We start from the raw sequence: 21,081 nt of genomic DNA on the forward strand, positions 1-21,081 counted from the left end.
TTTTCTGTTCAAGAATGTGGAAACATGGCTGTCTCATGCCATCTGACCTTCACCCTTTTCTTCCCACAGGGCCACCAAGAGAGAGAGGAAGAAAAAGGCTCAGAGGCCACATCTTAGAGCAGTTCCCCCTGCTCTTTTCCTATGTTCCTGGGTGGGGCTGAAACACTGGGGCAGCTTTTCTGGAATTAAAAAAGAAGAAAAAAGATGCTTTCACTTTTCCAAGGGTCTGCAAAGAAAATACAACTCTCCCTGAAGAGAATACAACAATCCTGAGGGTGCACAGAGCAACCTCGATACCAAAAACAAACGTTCAAAGTTAAAAGATTTTTTTTTTAATTTTACAAACATTTCTCTGGGTGTGGCTGCTACATACATGCAATTGTGTGGTGCAATGTTGCCACAGATGCAAAAGCGCTTGTTTGAATGTATAATTACTCTATTAATACAATATGTTGCAATGGTAGATTTTGAAGATATGAAAGTGGGTTGGAGGATAAAAAAGAACAAGTATGCACTTGCAAGCTGAAAGTTTATGCATTAGAATTCCACAAACAGTACTTTCCCTAATTTAAAAATGTGAAAGGGGCGTGGGAGTATTTACCTCAAATAGTGGCCTGACTAGTTCATAAGAGAAACGGAGAGCAGTGCTTCCCTGCTACTCAGGACGTATAGCAGCCCATATCAAGAACATTATGGCCTCTGATGTTGGAATCAGTAGCCAGTTATCAGGATCAATGGCATTGTCAGCGAGAACATGATCCTCTACAACAGCGATGGCTAACCTTTTTGGTATCGTGTGCCAAAAGCAGGGGGAGCGCAGGGGGGTCATGCACGCATGTGCCACACCCATAATTCAATGCCCCCACACACCCCACGCATGCGCGTGCAACCCACCCCACGCTCCCACCGCTTTTGGCACACAATGGTAAAAAGGTTACCAGTGGGCCTCGTTGACCCGTTTTTTGCCCTCCCCAGGCTCCAGAGGCTTTCTTGGATCCTGGGGAGGGCGAAAATGGCCTCCCTCCCTGGTGGCCGGAAAAGGCTCATTTCCCGACTTCCGGTGGGCCCAGAAGGCCTAAAAATCAGCTGGCCGGCATGTGTATGCGCTCTGGAACTGAGCTAGGGCAACACTCACGTGCCCATAGATATGGCTCCATGTGCCACCTGTGGCATGCGTGCCATAGGTTCGCCATCATGGCTCTACAAGATACATTCTTGAACGTATCACTACCAGTGGTGGTATTCAACCAGTTCTATCCGGTTTGCGCGAACCGGTAGTGGAGGCTGTGCCTGTGCATGCACGGAAGGGCTTTCACATGCATGGAGATGGCCCATGTGAGCGAAGTGAACCATGGGCATGTGGTCACCTTTGCGAACCGGTAACGAAAGTAAGTGAATACCACCTCTGGTCACTACCAATTCTCCTATCTTGATGACACTGGAATTCTTTCTCAATAACGTAAGTATATTTTGTTCAATCAAACATTGAAAGTTTGCAGAAAGTTGGCCTGGTCTTGAAAACTAAAGAAGTTCAGCCTTGGTTAGTGGGCCATTCCCTATGTAGGCAAGGACTGGTCCTGAATTGGGGAATCAAGAAAATCTCCCAGAAGTCAGTGCAAAGTCACATCACATCTGAATTATTGCTAAGAAAAGGATATAGATGTGTCCAGAATTTGAGCTCAACTCAAAGGAAGAATTTTTTATTTAATCAGTGAATATCTAGGACAGAAAAGTAGCCCATGGGGGGAGGGGGGAACCAAGGAGATAGTAACAGTCACCATCAATTCACATTTCTCTGGAAGTTCAAAATTCTCTGTTTAGACAATGCCAACAATACTCACTATGACTTTATCTTGATGCTATCTCGATGCCATTCTCCTCCTCTTTTCCCCCCCTTATCATTCTTGAGCCCATTTGCAATTACACCTGCCTAAACCAACTAGTGGTTGATTCTGCAATTTTTTTATTTATTTATTTATAATTGAATTCCTATACCGCCCTTCTCCCGAAGGACTCAGGGCGGTTTACAGCCATATTAAAATATACATATAAATAACAATATTTTAAAAACAAATTAAAACCAAATATTTAATGGCCAAAACAACTAAAACGGTCAAAGACCAATTTAAAACCCGTTTAAAATTACAATAAAATATTTCTTACAATAAAATATTTCTTAGGATAGTCCCGCACGATGAAATAATAAAGTCTTCAGTTCACGTTTGAAGGCCCGGAGGTCGGGGAGTTGTCGTAACCTCGGAGGCAGCTCGTTCCATAGAGCCGGTGCTGCCACAGAGAAGGCCCTCCCCCTGGGGGCCGCCAACCGACATTGTTTGGTCGACGGCACCCTGGTGCTCTTATGTACGCCCCTTACAGACCTCTTAGGAATGAGTTGAGGTCAATATTTTACTGGGGTTTTTTTTACCAGCCAAATAGGACCTTATTTTTCCAATGATTCTAATTTTAAATATTGGTTATTATAATCTTCTGTTAAACTAGTTGCAAGGCAGTTTTAAAGCATTAAAGCAAATGCTCTTTTTAGCATTCAATATTATACTCTATAGCTGTTTTCCAAAACAATTAAGAAGAATTTAACATATTCTAGAGAGCAAATTGTAAACTTCTCCTGAGTATTTATACAATGATATATTGAAAAATGAATAGGCTCACAGAATCTTGTAATATATCAGAGGTGTCAAACTCAAGGCCCATGGGCCAAATCCGGCCTGCGATGTGGGTAGATCTGGCCCCCACAGCTGCCCTGGAGACAGCAAAAGGAACGGCCCCTGCAGCCTCAGCCCCAGGCCAGGCCAGCTGGGCACTGCTTGAGAGGTATGTGGGTGTTTGTCATGATTTTGCTCTTTTTTGAACTTGCCAGAAACGTGGGAGTGTTTGGGGAAAGCTGCCTGTGTTATCTCTGTGCCATACTCCCGGTCATCATATTACCTCTGTTCCTAAATGGTAAAGCTGTTGCACATAAAAAACAGAGGAGCTCTGATTAACTATCACAGCCACCATTTTGACAGTCTTGCTGTACTGTTGTCTGTGGATGTTCCCACTAAATGCAACCATGGGATAAACTGTGTCTGGTTTGTTCTCAGTCTGTTAAGAGGCTACAAACTACTAGCAAAAATGGCATTTGATCACAAGACAAGGAGGCACTGAGAAATGTTTTCCCTTTTGCATTTGAGCATCCGAGAAGGGACAGGAAAAGAGAAAGGGAAACAGGAAGGACAAAGAAGAAAGAAGGAAAGAGGAGAAGAGAGCAAGGAAGGAAAAAGAAGAAAAGAGGGGAAGAAAGAAGAAAGAAAGAAAGGAAAATGAAGAGTTAAGGAAAAAAGAAGAAAAGGGAAAGAGGGAGGGAGGAAGGAGATTATAATAAGAGAGTAGGAAGGTCTGAGGAAAGTCCTGCCTTAGCACTTGGCCACCAGCAGCCCCGCTTCCCTTTTGCTTTTCCCTTTTCCGCTCTTCCTGACCTTTCCTGGTGGTCTCCCATCCTATCGCTGAGGATGCTTTGGTTACAAGGCCAGGTCTCCTCGCATGGAGAGGGTGTGGGCCTCCCTCTGACCCACACACTTAGCCCTCCCATACACACCATGAGCAACCTGGGCAAAAAGAGCGAGCACAGCAGCAGCAGCCTCGAGAAGGAGGTAAGCACAGCCACCTGCCCCCTTGGGGAAGTGGGGCTGGACTGTGGGGTCCCAGTGCCCTGGGAGTTGAAAGGCTGGGCTGGGTGCTTGCCTTCTACTGCCCAGTGCTCTGGGCAGCCTGTGCTTTTGTCAGGGGGTCTTCCCCATGGCCTGAGAGGGACAGCAAGGCTCCTTGGGTGGACAAGAGTTTGGTGCTTACCTTGGTCTTCCTCCACTAGATTCCCCCCAGCCCCACCCCGGCCACCACAGGCACCTCCCCTGATCCCACCCAGCTACGCTCACCCAGCTCCCCAAGGTCAACTACAACCCTGATGTGGCCCTCAATGAAATTGAGTTTGACACCCTTGTAACATACAGGGGTGTATATAGAGCTATAGAATATTATAGCTAGCTATGTTATAATATAATGTTATATTATAACTTTATGTTATATATAAAGAGCCGCGGTGGCACAGTGGAGTACTACAGGCTACTTCTGCTGAAGTTTGGCATATCGAATCTCACCAGGCTGACCCATCCTTCCGAGGTGGGTAAAAACGAGGATCCAGATTGTTGGAGGCAATATACTGACTGTAAACCACTTAGTTAAAACACTGTGAAGCCTATAAGTCTAAGTGCTATTGCTATTGCTATGTTATAATATTCTACTGCATCAACATATTATACTGGGCAATAAAAATAAATGTTATAGAATACAATGAATAAATATTGAAGAGTAAAACCTACCATTGAAACATCCAAACAATCAGACAACGGACAGATTGTCGTGGGGAAGAACTATCTGTAGGATTCTAAAAGTCGACAGTGACTTGATGGCATGCAGTTAATTAATTAGACTAAAATCAATTGCAATGTTTTGATGGTATGATGTTAGAAGATGAGAGAGGTGCCAACCAAAAATTGCAGATTGCAGATTGCCCATCCATGTTCTGCACAGGTTCTTTAGGACGGCATGCTACTCTGTCTTATGGAAATTCTGCATTCCCAGTTTCATCCTAAAAGGCTCTCCTGAGAAAATAAGAAAATCCTTTTGAAATTACTTCTGGTGAGCCACATCCCAGGTTTGTCCAATTTAAAATAATTTGTTGTATTGGGATGCCCAACAAATGATGAAGACAGAGAAAATTGAGTTTCTTTGCTACATTAGTTAAAACAAAAAGTGGAAGGGCACTGATGGCATTTGATAAATGGCCTAGTTCAGGGGTGTCAAACTTGATTTCATTGAGGACCACATCAGGGTTGTGTTTGACCTTGGAGGGCCAGGGTGTGTGTGTGTGTGGCCGGGGGTGGGCATGGTCATGGTGGGCATGGATGGGGTGGCGGGCGTTTGACACAAATTCAAGAGGCATATTTCTCCTTCTCGTCTTTCTTTCCATAGTTCTTTACTATAACCATTTTCCTATCTCTTCTACTAGATATTACTGGCAAACATTTATTACTTATTTTTCATACTCCACTAAATTTTTTATTTCTAAGTTTATACCCCATTGATTAATAGTAAATTGCTTTTCCAGGCAGAAAAGTTATTTATACTATTGTATTTTTATTATTCAATTAATAATAAAAAATACAATAGCATGAATAACATGATAATACAAGATCTAACAGCAGAGGTAAATTTCCAGGATAGTAAATAGAAATGGTTGTCAATTATAGATCGCTGATTGTAGATTAAATGGACCTACAGTATGTAAAATCTGGCATTAAACTGTAGTATTAACATAGGATGTTGCTTGTTTTCTATCCAGATCAGACACTTACATGAGACTGTATAATTTTATTCCAGTCCAATCTAGTCCTCCAGCAGCACTCGGACAGCTGAAAACGGGCCGGCAGAGTGCTGCAGGAGGCAGTGGAAGCCAAAAACGGAACAGCCCCCCACCTCCATGGCCCATTTTGGCTGCAAGAGGCACTACAAGCTGGTCCTTTGATATTTCCAGTCTTAAATATTTCCTATTTCCAGTATTAAAGTCCCCATGGGCCAGATCCGGTTTGACACCCCTGGCCTAGTTAATCTTGAGTATCAAAGGAAATGTATCTTTTTATATTTTGGAACTATTTTACTCAGTTTTATCATCAGTCTACAGACAATCCACCTGAGCACTCCCCCATTTATTTTCTTTTCTATTTACAAACCATTTCATTTCATATGAGGATTCACAAGAATCAATAGGTTTGTTAACTTTCCTTTGCAAAAAAACAAAAACAAAAAACACCAAATCCCTCTTTCGTTGAAATTCATGTTCCAATAATATTTTATTGTTGAACTGTATTCAAAATCCAATACACTCTGGAGTTTTGCTATTGTTTACGGCTGTGTTGGGTTTTTTATCTTGGCCACAAATAACGTAGTATTGACTGTTGAATCAAAAATGAAGATTAGAAAAGGATGAATAAATATTGAAGAGTAAAACCTACCATTGAAACAAACTATCTGTAGGATTCTAAAGTCGACAGTGACTTGATGGCATGCAGTTAATTAATTAGACTAAAATCAATTGCAATGTTTTGATGGTATGATGTTAGAAAATGAGAGAGGTGCCAACCAAAAATTGCAGATTGCAGATTGCCCATCCATGTTCTGCACAGGTTCTTTAGGACGGCATGCTACTCTGTCTTATGGAAATTCTGCATTCCCAGTTTCATCCTAAAAGGCTCTCCTGAGAAAATAAGAAAATCCTTTTGAAAGTACTTCTGGTGAGCCACATCCCAGGTTTGTCCAATTTAAAATAATTTGTTGTATTGGGATGCCCAACAAATGATGAAGACAGAGAAAATTGAGTTTCTTTGCTACATTAGTTAAAACAAAAAGTGGAAGGGCACTGATGGCATTTGATAAATGGCCTAGTTCAGGGGTGTCAAACTTGATTTCATTGAGGACCACATCAGGGTTGTGTTTGACCTTGGAGGGCCAGGGTGTGTGTGTGTGTGGCCGGGGGTGGGCATGGTCATGGTGGGCATGGATGGGGTGGCGGGCGTTTGACACAAATTCAAGAGGCATATTTCTCCTTCTCGTCTTTCTTTCCATAGTTCTTTACTATAACCATTTTCCTATCTCTTCTACTAGATATTACTGGCAAACATTTATTACTTATTTTTCATACTCCACTAAATTTTTTATTTCTAAGTTTATACCCCATTGATTAATAGTAAATTGCTTTTCCAGGCAGAAAGGCTATTTATACTATTGTATTTTTATTATTCAATTAATAATAAAATTTATTTTTTAATAATAAAAAATACAATAGCATGAATAACATGATAATACAAGATCTAACAGCAGAGGTAAATTTCCAGGATAGTAAATAGAAATGGTTGTCAATTATAGATCGCTGATTGTAGATTAAATGGACCTACAGTATGTAAAATCTGGCATTAAACTGTAGTATTAACATAGGATGTTGCCTGTTTTCTATCCAGATCAGACACTTACATGAGACTGTATAATTTTATTCCAGTCCAATCTAGTCCTCCAGCAGCACTCGGACAGCTGAAAACGGGCCGGCAGAGTGCTGCAGGAGGCAGTGGAAGCCAAAAACGGAACAGGCCCCCCCCCTCCATGGCCCATTTTGGCTGCAAGAGGCACTACAAGCTGGTCCTTTGATATTTCCAGTCTTAAATATTTCCTATTTCCAGTATTAAAGTCCCCATGGGCCAGATCCGGTTTGACACCCCTGGCCTAGTTAATCTTGAGTATCAAAGGAAATGTATCTTTTTATATTTTGGAACTATTTTACTCAGTTTTATCATCAGTCTACAGACAATCCACCTGAGCACTTCCCCATTTATTTTCTTTTCTATTTACAAACCATTTCATTTCATATGAGGATTCACAAGAACCAATAGGTTTGTTAACTTTCCTTTGCAAAAAAACAAAAACAAAAAACACCAAATCCCTCTTTCGTTGAAATTCATGTTCCAATAATATTTTATTGTTGAACTGTATTCAAAATCCAATACACTCTGGAGTTTTGCTATTGTTTACGGCTGTGTTGGGTTTTTTATCTTGGCCACAAATAACGTAGTATTGACCGTTGAATCAAAAATGAAGATTAGAAAAGGATGGTTAAATCTATAGTCTGGTGGCAAGGACATAGGAATTGCTTCTGCAGCAGTAGCTCCTGCTGCCTCAGCTCCAGTTTCATCAACAGTCAACACAGCTTTGTGGGTAATCTGAGAAGAAAGGAAGAAAACATTCAAATTTTGGCATAGAAAAAGAATTTCAGAAACGATGACAACTTGTTACACTGTCTGATAAACTGAAGATTAAAATAGCCATTCTAGACACTATTTCCAACTTCCAAAATCAAATTGCCCAGAGCCTTTGCAGACGCAGAACTGAGTTTCTTGCATTGTTAAATTGGATCTCCACAGTTCTGTGTTCTGTCCTTTCAAACAGAAGTTTTAGATAGATTTTGTGCTGTGCAAAACTATGTATTTCATCAACTGGAATTGTGTAGCGACCATGATCAATTTATTTATTTATTTATTTATTTATTTTGTCACAACAATATATAAGTATCATACAAAAAGATTATATAGTATATAAACATATATATGAGTAAATATTAGGAGGTATAAGCATATATATATATATATATATATATATATATATATATATATATATATATATATATATATATATATATATATATATATATATGAAGAAGAAGAAAAAGAAAAACAATAGGACAGGAATGGTAGGCACGTTTGTGCTCTTATGCACGCCCCTTATGGTCCTTTTAGGAATGGGGTGAGGTCAATATTAGAAAGTTTTTGGTTAAAGCTTTTGGGATTATGGGAAGAGACCACAGAGTCAGGTAAAGTGTTCCAAGCACTGATGATTCTGTTACAGAAGTCATATTTTCTGCAATCTAGATTAAAGCGGTTAACATTAAGTTTAAATCTATTGGTTGCTCTTGTATTATTGCAATTAAAACTGAAGTAGTCTTTAACAGGAAGGACATTATAATAGATGATTCTATGAGTTAAACTTAGGTCTTGTTGAAGGCGATGGAGTTCCAAGTTTTCTAAGCCTAGGATTTCAAGTCTGGTGGGATAAGGTATTTTGTTGTTTTCAGAGGAATGGAGAACTCTTCTTGTAAAATATTTCTGGACACGTTCAATTGTATTGATGTCAGAAATGTGCTGAGGGTTCCAGACAGGCGAGCTGTATTCTAGAATTGGTCTAGCAAATGTTTTATATGCTCTGGTTAGTAGTGTAGTGTTTTTGGAAAAGAAGCTACGCAAGATTAGGTTTACAACTCTTAGAGCTTTTTTTGCTATGTAGTTGCAGTGGGCTTTGGCACATAGATCATTTGATATGAAAACTCCAAGGTCTTTAATGGGATGGGGGTCATCTATAAGGTAATGTCCATCAAGTATGTACTTAGTGTTTGGGTTCTTTTTTCCAATATGTAAGACTGAGCACTAGCTGGTTGAGATTTGGAGTTGCCAAGTTTTAGACCAAGCGGTTGGATGATCAAGGTCTTTTTGAATGGTAGATGTATTGTCTGTGGTGTTAAATAGTTTGACATCGTCAGCAAAGAGAACACAATTACTTGAGATATGGTCACAGAGATCATTAATGTATAGTATGAAGAGTGTTGGTCCAAGAACACTGCCTTGAGGAACGCCACTCTTGACAGGAACAGGATTTGATAAAGCATTGCCAATTTTGACCACTTGTTGTCTCTTAGACAGAAAAGCAGATATCCATTTGTGAAGGGGTCCTGAGATGCCATAGGATATTAGTTTTAGGAGAAGTTTATCATGTACTACTGAGTCAAAACCTTTGCAGAAGTCTATGTAGATTGCATCTATTGTTTTGCCTTGATCAAGATTTGTAGTCCATATGTTTTTACAGTGGAGAAGTTGTAAGTTGCATGATAATTTTTTCCTGAAACCAAATTGTCTATTAGAGAGTAGGTTGTTTGTTTCGAAGTGTGAGATAATGGATTGGTTGATGATTGATTCCATGACTTTGCAGGTGATGCAGCACAGAGAGATTGGTCTGTAATTTTCGACTAAGCTGGGGTCTCCTTTTTTGAAGATTGGGATGACTGTGGCTAGTGACCAAAGTTTGGGAAGGGAACTGGTAGTGAAAGCTTTAGTTCTCTGCAAATATGGATAGGTCAGGCAAGTTTGCTGTTTATGTATATTGTAGTTCATTTTTCCCTTCAATTTCTTAGTCTAGCAAATCCTTTTTATAACCACAGGAGAAATAGATGGAATGCATCCAAACACACTGGATTTCTCCCCTTAGATATGTTGCAGTTGCTGCAATTCCTGCTCTATACACTTAATTGTTACCATTTTTTTCTGTATATTTGTTAAAAAGTCCATTTCACTTTCCCTGTCATATTCCTGGGATTTTCAGGGTAAAGACAGATACATCTTTCTAAGTTGGCCAGTGCTTTTCTTGAGGAGTTAGTCTGAAGAAAAGCTGAGCATGAATAAGCTGCCATCTCAATCTTTATCCTTTTTGTAATGATGAACAATTAGAAAGATAATCTGAAGCACACATGTTGTTTACAAAACAGCAATTGGAAGGGAAATGTTGTGCCTCGCCCCCTCTCCTCTCCTCAGCCGGGCCCCTCCCATCACCTGCTATCTGAGCCAGAGACTGATAGTGAAGAAGAATGGTCTGGCATGCCTCCAGTCCCCAGCCCTGGCACCATGCCCGGACAGAATGAGCAAACAAACCTCCCTCCTACAGCGTGTGAGCAAGAAGCCAGCCACGTGCTAGAAGTGCCGGCAGCAGAGCAGGAGGATGGAAAGACACAGTGTACGGATCCCCACTTCCGGAGAATGGAGAGGCAACGTCAGCAAAAGGAAGGGAGGGGCAGGCCTGGATAAGTGCTGAGTCATGGAGCCACACCCCATGGCCTATATAAAGGATCTGCTTTTTGGCATTCCTTGAGTCAAGCAAAGTCTCATCTGGTTGCTGAAGTCACACCTTGGATTCCTGCCTGCCCTGAGAACTCTGACAGGAATTTGGCAAAGCTGCAGAGGCTTTGTGGCCATGCTTGATACAGACTTCCCAGACCCGGCTGTCAGAGGAGGAGTGGGACACGACAGGAAAGTCCTTTTTTCAAGGGTGTTCATATATATCATTAATGACCATTAACATTGCTGCTGTGAAATATGCATCCATCTTGCTGAAATCCTGCCTGAAATGATGCAAACAATATAAAAGTTTTACTTACTTTAGACAGTTTCAAAGGCTGCCCAGTGACTCCAGTGAGATTGGCATGATTAGTAAAGATTTCAGTGATACCAATCTGGGAGAGGGGTTCCTTTAAGCTGTACGTGGCTGAAATACCAAACTTGGGGATGGAGACCATAGCTGTACCCCTTCAGAAAGGCAAAAAGACAATTTCAATCTAGACATCACAAAGTATGCCCAGAAATATTTACTAAAATCAGTAAAACGAACCCAAACAAAACATACATAATAAAGCCATCATTGTCATATGGAAGCTGGACTTTTAGCAGAGAAATCCTTGATATTAGTTGCTATCATAACATCCATTATGAATCTGTTTAAAATATTTGACTGGAACCCACAGGCGCTATTGTCAAAATAAATATCATTCTTGATTGATTGACTGACTGATTGAATGAATGAATTTATAGGCTGCCTGACCCTGCGTGATTCTAGGTGGTTTAAAACTAAATTAAAACATCAACCTATAAGAAGGTCAAGCAAACAAAATTCCATAAATAAATAAATAAATTAAAAAAAAAACATATCAGCCCAAAATAAAACACAAGTTTCATTTCCATGACATCAGTTAGTTCCAGCAAGCCTGAAGAAATTTCATCTGATAGCTAATACAGGTAGTCCTCGAGTTGTAACAATTTGTTTAGTGACCATTCAAAATTACAATGGTACAGAAAAAAGCCATATGTTTGTTTTCCACACTTATGACCATTATAGCATCCCCATGGTCAGGTACTTCAGATACTTAGCAATTATCTCATATTTATGACACTTACCCTGTCCTGGAGTCAAGTGATCATCTTTTGCTAATTTCTGACTAACAAATTTTATGGGGAAGTGAGATCCACTTAACGACAATGTTACTAACGTAACAATTGCACTGAGTCACTTAACAACTGTGGCAAAAAATGTCATAAAATGTGGCAAAACTCAGCACTTCGCTTAGGAGCAGAAATTTTGGGCTCAATTGCAGTGCTAACTGCATTACAGGTACCGTATTTTTTGGAGTATAAGACGCACCTTTTTCCCCCCTAAAAGGGGGTGAAAATTTGGGTGCATCTTATACACCAAATGCAGCCCCAGCTACCCACTGGCCCCCATCCTTTGGCCTCTGCCTCCCAGCAATTTACCTCCTTGCAGCAAGCAGCAAGAAGAAACAGCCCATTTCAGCTTCAGCACAGCCTAATTAGCACAAGTTGATTGGATCGGCCTCCCAACTCTCAGCTGTTTTGCTCTCAGCTACAGGATTTTGCACTGGCCTCTGCTGCTTGCTGCAAGGAGGTAATTGCTGGGAGCAGTTTTTTTTTCCTTGTGCTAATCAGGCTATGATGAAAATGAAAATGAAAGTAAAGCAGGCTGTTTGCTGTTTGCTGCAATGAGGCAAAATTGCTGGGAGGCAGACACAGATTTCTTTTTCTTGTTTTCAGCACTTATAGTCTGGAGCCTCTTATACTCCAATAAATATGGTAGGTACTGATTTTATTCAGTTACTCTTGTTCTGGTGTGCATTGTGGTCAGGCAGAGAAATTTGGGTATATGTGCATTGGTAAGAAACGATTTTTTTTAACCACTGTTTATTACTGTTGTATTTCCACTATCCCTGTCCAAGGTAGTTAGTATAGGAGGGCTGTCTGTATCAACATGTCTGCTGATTGCCTAAAGCAGGCGTCCCCAACCCCTGGGCTGCAGCCCAGTACCAGACTGTGGCCCATTTGGAACCCAGCCGTGGAAGTGGCGGGTCAGTGCATATATATGTGGTGGGCGAGCAGATACACACAACTCCATTTGTTCAAGCTGACGGCATACGTGCCACTGCTTGCGCAAATGGAACTGGGTGTGCTTGCCCACCACTCATGCAGAACCATCCCTTCCCCCTCTCCCCGCTGGTCCACAAAGCTTTTAGAAAGCTGGCTTAAAGAGATTTCTTGTGTGATCCCTCTCCCTCTGTCACAGTGTAGAAAGATTGCTTAAACAAGCAACCGTGGGCGGAATGATTTATCCTGTGGTCATGTGATTGTCACTTGCAACCTTCATAGCCAGCTTCCAAAAAAAAAAGTCAATGGGGAAGCTGGCAGGAGTCATAGTCATAAACTGACTAGATTAATAGCTGCAGTTGGAATTGATGAATGGAGCACAGTCTGATGTTCCACTTTACAATAGCATTGCTGGTCCAAATTATGATCAGCAAGTGAGTACTACCTCTAATTTGAACTGTTGACTTGATTCAGATTGTTGTTTTAATCCAGTTTCAGGTGATTTATTTGATCTGGGAAAGGGAATTAATTTGCAGTGTCTGCATGGAACATCAAAATCTACAAGATAATAATAATAATAATATCAGAGTTGGAAGGGACCTTGGAGGTCTTCTAGTCCAACCCCCTGCCCAGGCAGGAAACCCTACACCATTTCAGACAAATGGCTATCCAACATTTTCTTTAAAATTTCCAATGTTGGAGCATTTACAACTTCTGCAGGCAAGTTGTTCCACCGATTAATTGTTCTAACTGTCAAGGAAATTTCTACTTAGTTCTAGGTTGCTTCTCTCCTTGATTAGTTTCCACCCATTGCTTTTTGTTCTACCCTCAGGTGCATTGGAGAATAGTTTGACTCCCTCTTCTTTGTGGCAACCCCTGAGATATTGGAACACTGCTATCATGTCTCCCCTAGTCCTTCTTTTCATGATGGTAACCACATCAAGTGTCAAAGCCCCACCACTTTTCTAACGTGATGCCACACTCAACATCTTGCAGAATTTTACCTCTATGGCAGACCCAGATGCTGGCCTACCTGAGATTAATTAAGAAACAGGAATAAAACTGAAGAGATTGCAACAAACAAGTGGAGTATCGAAGTATTATGAAGGGATCAAGCACAACATTGTAAGGCCAAATGTGACCTGAGCAAATGTATATTTATATTTTTTATGTAGAGGAGATAGGGAGCCATTGCCCTCTGCTTTGTTCGTGGTGGTGTGAAACTTCTTTGGCATCTCCTCACCAAAGACCTCCCCCTTCTACCATCATTCAGTCCTCTAGGATACTCTTTCACCACTTAGAACAATGGTGCAGAATTTTCCACAGGGACATATCAATCTCTGAGTGGCATGTCTGGAGCTTTTTTGCAAAGGGATGAAGTAACATGAAACAACAGGAAGGAAGAATAATTATTAATATGATTAAGAACTAATGAGCAAATCTTCCACTCTAATACATAAGGGGCAATACCAAGAACCTTTTGAAAGAGCATAGCACAGTATGCATGGACACTAAATTGTTTTTAGTTATCCTTTAAGAATATACTAACTATGGAGAAATATAGAAGCAGTAAAAAGAAATGTTACCTGTGTGCATTTTTTGCCCATTTTGTCAGAGTATCCACTGACAGAGCCTCATCCAATTCCTTCTCTTTTTTAGGATCAGGCAAAACAAAAAATGTGGTGGCTGTACCATTGTAGTCAATCCGCACTACTGTGCAAGACAGCTGCCTATCATAATAGGAGTAAAACCAACCGGTCCTGTGCATCATTTGGACTTTGACAGTTGTGTTGTGATCCACAAAGAAGTCCTCTTCCCTTGTGAACTCTGACTCAAAAGGAGTCTTCCAGTTGCCTAAAGAGAACAAAAAAGACCACAGTATATTTGGATAAGAATATCAAACCTGCTTGAGGTGAATTAGGCTCACCCTCAGGAAGATGCTATGATCTTCTTTACCAAGGCAAAGCGGGGGTGGGGGGTATAATTTAACTAGTAAAATGCTCTGGATTCATTTGCTTATGGTGACCAGCACTTGCAAAGCTGGGACCGATTTCTGCACATCTGCAGCAAATGCTGTTTAGTCAGTGAAGCAATGCAGCTGCTGTATTGCTGTCAGAAGAAAATGGCCGTGGACCTTCTTTCATGATACATTTCACTTCAATCTTGGTTGAAGATAAAGCACCCATTCTAAGTACTGCACAGCCCTATGGACTTTATTCAGATAGAGTGATGCAGGGGTGGGCTTCAGATCCTTTAGCAACAGGTTCGTGGCTCTGTTGCTGGGTGGGCGTGGCCATGGTGGGCGTGGCTTAGACAACCGCCTGCCCCATGGCGGGGAGGGGGCATTTTTCCCCTTCCCCAGGCTTTGGAGGCTTTCCTCAAGCCTCTGGGATGGCAAAAACTGCTTCTCCCGGAGTCCAGAAGCCCTCCGGAGGCTGGAAGGAGGCCTGTTTCTTGACTTCCAAAACCTCCAGTAGGCCCGTTTTTTGCCCTCCCAAGCCCTCCACACGGCCCCTGCACTTACCAGGAATGCTGAACAGGCTGTGTGGAGATTCCTGGGTGGGGTGGGGTGGGAGGGGCAGGTAGGTGTGGCCAGCCAGGGGTGGCATTTGCGGGTTCACCAAACCCCAGCAATCCTTGGCTAGAGGATCGCCCGAACCCTGCCGAGCCCCCAGGAGCCCACTGCTAGAGAGATGTGCAGCCTGTGATCTTATATCAAGCAGAATTATCTAGGACAATTAGTCCATTTCTCTTTTTGTTGTTTTTAAACTCTGCAAGGGTGCATTTTAGTGGCATGTACTGTATAATCCAGTTTTATGAATAACTCACTCATCTGAGATAACAGTTACGCCACTTTGGGTATGACGCCTTCTTCTTAGGTGCTTTTAAAAAACTGGAACCACCATTCCTAAAATAGTTCCACAGAAGTGAAAAACCATGTAATGTAGTTACAAACAGTATATAGTTTCTGTTTCATAAAGCCCCCAGTAGTGAAGTTATATGAGAGCTAAAGAATATACTTAATTTTTTTCTACTGGGCTAGTTTTTTTAGTATATGTATTTGTATTGATTAGAAAGTATGTTTTCTTTTCTGAATTGGAGCAATTCCACCCCTCTTTCACTAAATTTAAAAAGCTTTACAAAGTCTCAAATAGCATCTTTGGGTATTTCCTTTAGTGAAGGAATCATCTCTTATCTCTATGAAGGTTACCTTTAAAGAATATGTAGTTTGTGAGAACAAAGACAGTTTCTGGGTCAAGATCCTTGACTAGTTCTGCAATTTTCCCATGTGTTTTTTCCTTTATGTAACCATTGATCTGTTTTTCAGCTTCTCTTGGTTCCTGAAACTTTGTGGCTTGGATTTCTGCATCATAGAATTCCTTAATCTTATCTATAAATTTCTGCAATGGTTCTATGTCTTCCTTTAAAAACAGGCCCTGTCCAATATCCAGCTTGTAATCATTCTCTGAGTGTTTGAGCTGATGGAGAAGTTCATGGGCCCCCTGGTGGATCTCATCTTCTTGAATGTGTGTCAAGTTAAAACCAAGGCCATTTAAAATCTCTGCATGGGTGTTTGATTCTGTTCCTAATAACAGAACTGAAAGCAATATAAAAATGCTGCAGGGTGAGAAAACAATGTTCTCTTCATGTGATCTTGCCGCCAGTAATTTGTAGAATTCAGTTGCAAAATCAGCAACATTGCGCTGGATTTTGATAGCAGCTTTGGGGTCATGATGATCATGGTGATGATCGACATCATGGTGGCCGTGGCTGACGAGGGAAAACACTATTAAGGCCAAAGACAGATGAATGATTCTGTTCATCTTGCCGATAATTTATTCTGCAAAGGAAAATAGGGATAAAGAAGAAGGATTTTATTTTATTATAAACTGTGTTTGTAAAGCACCTTTTTCAGTTACAGTTTTATGGGTACTTTGGCTTCTAGCTGAAGGTCAGCATGAAAGGACGTTGATGATAAATTGTTTTTTTTTTCAAGTCAAGAATGTGGTAATATAAGTTAATGCCCTACTTATTTCAAACCCATGTCATGTTATAGTCATGACCATTTTTGGTACATTATTGAGCTAATTATGTGTAACCAATCTGTAGTACAATATATACCTAGCTACTTGTAGGAGGAATTAAAGGTGAAGGCTACCATATATATATATTGGTAACATCTAGCATTCAAAGGTATAAATAATCCATGTTGACTCTGGAAAAACCATATCCTTCCTATATATTAAGAATAACAACCATAAGCACTTCCTCACACAATGACATGCAAATACATCAGCTTTAGTAAATGTCTGTGGAGATTCTCAATCATCCAGGTCGTGGTTGTCCCAACGGTGCTTTTCAAAAGGCAACTGGCCTTCTTTGTTTTTTTCCCTTGAAAACTTTTTGTTTTTCATCCAAGAAGCTTCTTCACAACAAAATATTTTCAATGAGAAAACCAAGCAAGGCCAGTTGCCTTTTGAAAAGCACCTTTGGGACATCAGTTAGGCCTCTGAGATTCATTCATTTTGGATTAGGAGGGTCTGAATTTGTTGTAATACTGTAGATTGGGCTGAGTTTTTTAAAACCTGTCGTTCATTTTTTTAAAAAAAACGTCTACTGGTAATAAAATGTAAACCTTATATTTAATCGTTATAAAATTTGTTACCAATAAAATATGGAATGCTCAGTGCCACAGGACCAAATGTATTCACATTGCTGCAGATTTGAGTGACGAATAGAATTTTAACAATCTGCTATCATATCTCTGGTTGTTGTGGGGTTTTTTTAAAGGAAATATTCCCTTTCCTTTTCTTTTAATGGACTTCTTTAAAAGTGAAAGGGCATTCAAGGATTTTTTTAAAAAATTAAATCCTAAACAGGACAATTACAGTTAAAGGAAAAGCGCCTTTTAGATCAATGAGATTCAATTCCAGGCAGTGATCAGAACACATATTCGATTCAAGAGAAATGGCAGTTGGCCACCTGGACAAAGCCCTGACCTTTTCTGATGAATGCTGCATATGGGCACCCATGCTTTCTGAGTGCATCTCACAATTTATCAGATGCTGAATCTACACCTATATTTGGTCCACTTATATACCTTACGGATAGGTGATGAGAAAGAAGGCCTGAGCTTCAACTCCAAATGAAAGGGCCTATACAATTGCCATTCTCTATGCAAACTTGTTCTCCCTATTACCTTTCTGTATCTTATCTTTATTATTTTATTTATTTATTTATTTGTCAAGCATGTATAAGATAACAGATAAAAGTATAAACATAATTTGAATACGTGAGCATGGGGAGATCGCACATGTGCATGCCCACACCCATAATTCAATCCCCCTCATGACCCGCCCCGTGCTCCCCCCGCTTTTGGCACTCAATGGCATGGTGGGCCCAGTAGGCCCATATTTTGCCCTTCCCAGACTCCAGAGGCTTTCTTGGAGCCTGGGGAGGGCAAAAACGGTCTTCCCCACCGCCCCAGAGGCCCTCCGGAGGCCAGAAATGACCTGTTTCCTGAATTCCAGTGGGTCTGGACAGCCCAAAAATCAGCTGGCTGGTGCACGCATGTATGCTGGAGCTGAGCTAGGGCAAAGCTCATGAGCCCACAGATATGGCTCCTCAGGGCACCTGTGGCATGCATGCCACAGGTTTTCCATCATGGCCATAGGGTGTGAAAGTCTGTCTCACCCCTGAGTTCCTTCCCTTTTATTTTGTAGCCCTTGGGGATTTCTCAAATTTAGCACGTGATTGCTGAAAATCAAGAGAGTCAATTTCCAAAGTTTTGAGGTAGGTAATGCAAAAAAATGAGAAGAGGGAGAACTTGACTTAGAAAGAAAATCTTATACTGTACCTAAAGTAAAACTTCCTGCCTTGCAAAAAAAAAAAATGCTATCTTGCTTTCTATGAATTGCTAGGACTACAAGTTTATCTCAGCTCATGCAAAGGTTTAATGGCAGGCTGGAATAGGAAAGGGATTCATTTTAGCATTCTTTAGCACTTCTCTCTGAAGAAGCCCACACAAAACCTGCCATTGGTCATCTTCCCCTCACTTAAACTTTACATATTGCAGAGTACTTTAGACCAGAGGTGGGCAACTATGGCAACTTTATGAACTGTGGACTTCCACTCCCATAATTCTTGAACCAGCAAAGGTATGATAGCTCAGGAATTATGGGAGTGGAAGTCCACAGTTCATAAAGTTGCCATAGTTGTCTACCCCTGCTTTAGATTCTGTATTTATATTTTGCCAAATGAAAATAGTTTTTTCTCCTGTCTTCTTAACTGTAATTTTAAGTTTTATATAAAATCTTTTAATATGTAAATGCATCTGTTCTAGTCTTTATTAACATTTTAATATATAAAGTTCTACACTTCTTTGTTTTTAATATAGACTTAGGATGTAAAATGTATTAAATAAATATTTATTTTCTCTGCCACTTTCCCATGTAAATAATTAGTTAATCTGCATTCCTCTACATATATCAGTTCAGAGCTTAAATTTACATTACAATGAAAATTGCATTATTTTTTTTGTATCCTAAGAGTCTCTCTCTCTTTCTCTCTCTCTCTCTCTCTCTCACACACACATTCTCCACATATACCTCATATAATGATTTATGCAAATTTGAAATCTATTCACTCTTTTTCTTGCTTCTTTTTAAATAATATTTTCTTTTCAGTTAATGCACGTATTTATTGTAGTGAAATGGTATAAGCAAATAAAATGCTGTTTTATAGAATTCTAAATATAGGAATACAAATTATAAGCATGATTACTACACTTATAACATTAGAAGTCTCTTCAACTTCATAAACTTTGTAAACTACATGAAAAGACAAACAAGCTTTATGCAGTGACTTTAAACCCACACCTGTACCCCATGAGATTACTCACTGTATATATGGAGAACTTTCATTCATTCAAATAGGTCTCTTGTCATTTTTCTTCTGCTATTTATACACATCAGATTGCAGAATGGTGTGGAAATACTCACGTAAGCATTAACCAAAGGTGTGCAAACATGTCTATTTTAATCATTGCCTAAAAATTGGCAAACAAACAAAAAAGGCTTTTTCAGCAATTGATATAAATGAAAAGTTCAGGAACTCATTTAATGTTGTTTGGTGATAGCTATGGCTTTCAAAAATTAGGTACATATGCTTTGTCTAATAGGTGATTAAATAGTTAGGATCAGGGACCACCCTGTCCTATTAGCCTTTTGTAAGTCCTTGAAGACCTGGCATTGTTCCCCCGTCCTGGGACCCTGAGGATGTGAAGGCTCCTGTTTCCTGGCTACAATTAATATCTGTGATGGCTTTTTCTCAGCAGCCATATAGATTTAATTTTTATTACACACAATTGTTTTAAACTGTTTTATGTTTGTTTGTGGCCCAGGATTACTTGCTTGAGATGGGCAAGCATAGAAATTAGACAGAAATTAGATAGATAGATAGGTAGATAGATAGATAGATAGATAGATACAAAGAAAGAAAGAAAGAAAGAAAGAAAGAAAGAAAGAAAGAAAGAAAGAAAGAAAGAAATAGATGATCTAGCTAACTAGATAATAGACAGACAGACAGACAGATTCCCTTTTCTGGACATAATCTGCAGGGCATGTTCATACAAACTGAGCTTCCATAGGGTTGGATCAGGGGTGAAATGCTCCCAGTTTGGACCGGATCACACAATCCGGTAGCGATCGGGGCTGGTGGTTTGATGATCCAGTAGTGATGGCGGAGCAAAGCTCAGCCTACCCGCCTGGGTGTCATTACTTCCTGGTTTTAAACAGGAAGTAGTGTGTTTTTACAGGAAGTAATGTGCGTGCATTTCCGAACCAGTAAGGAAGGTAAGTAGATTTCACCCCTGAGTTGGATGTTCAGAAATGAATTGTTCATGCGTCTTACATGTGCTGCTACATCAGAGGTGCACACTACCGGTTCAGCCCGGTTCTACTGAATAGGTAGTGACTTTAGGGACTGGTTCTCCGAACCGGTAGTACCCACACCCCCGAACCGATCCCCCGGTCGCTGCTTGCTCGCCCACCCACCCGATGCATCTGTCGGACATAAACTGACCGGAGCTGGGAAGTGGCTGGCTGGAAAGAAGTCTCTCAGCTGCCTGGCCACAGGGCGCTGAAAAGTCCTTCAGCTGGTGAGAAGAAAGCTGTGCATGCACAAAGATGGCGGCAGCGACTGTAGGTCTTTTCGATGCCCTGCATCTGCAGCTGGGTGGAAAAGAACACCCAACCGCAGGTGCAGGGTGCCGAAAAGACTTTCGGTTGCTGCCGCCATCTTCACACATGCACAGCTTTCTTCTCACCAGCTGAAGGACTTTTCAGCACCCTGCGGCCAGACAGCTGAGGAGCTTCTTTCTAGCCAGCCGCTTTCGAGCTCCAGTCAGCTTACCGTCCGGTGGGTGGGCGAGCAAGCAGCGACCAGGGGATCA

General features: G+C 40.7%; 1 protein-coding gene across 1 annotated transcript; it reads right to left on the reverse strand.

The window, feature by feature from the left end:
• Positions 1–7,555: 7,555 nt before the first annotated feature.
• On the reverse strand, positions 7,556–19,561 carry LOC131191068 (alpha-1-antitrypsin-like). Its single transcript, XM_058168820.1, has 5 exons — positions 19,531–19,561; positions 15,841–16,470; positions 14,216–14,483; positions 10,859–11,006; positions 7,556–7,823 (listed from the first exon to the last, which is right to left on the reverse strand). The coding sequence occupies exons 2-5, from the start codon at positions 16,451–16,453 to the stop codon at positions 7,632–7,634; spliced, it is 1,221 nt and encodes a 406-aa protein (XP_058024803.1). The 5' UTR covers positions 16,454–16,470; positions 19,531–19,561; the 3' UTR covers positions 7,556–7,631.
• Positions 19,562–21,081: the final 1,520 nt, after the last annotated feature.

Source organism: Ahaetulla prasina, chromosome 1 (assembly GCF_028640845.1).
Source record: "Ahaetulla prasina isolate Xishuangbanna chromosome 1, ASM2864084v1, whole genome shotgun sequence".
NCBI lineage: Eukaryota > Metazoa > Chordata > Lepidosauria > Squamata > Colubridae > Ahaetulla > Ahaetulla prasina.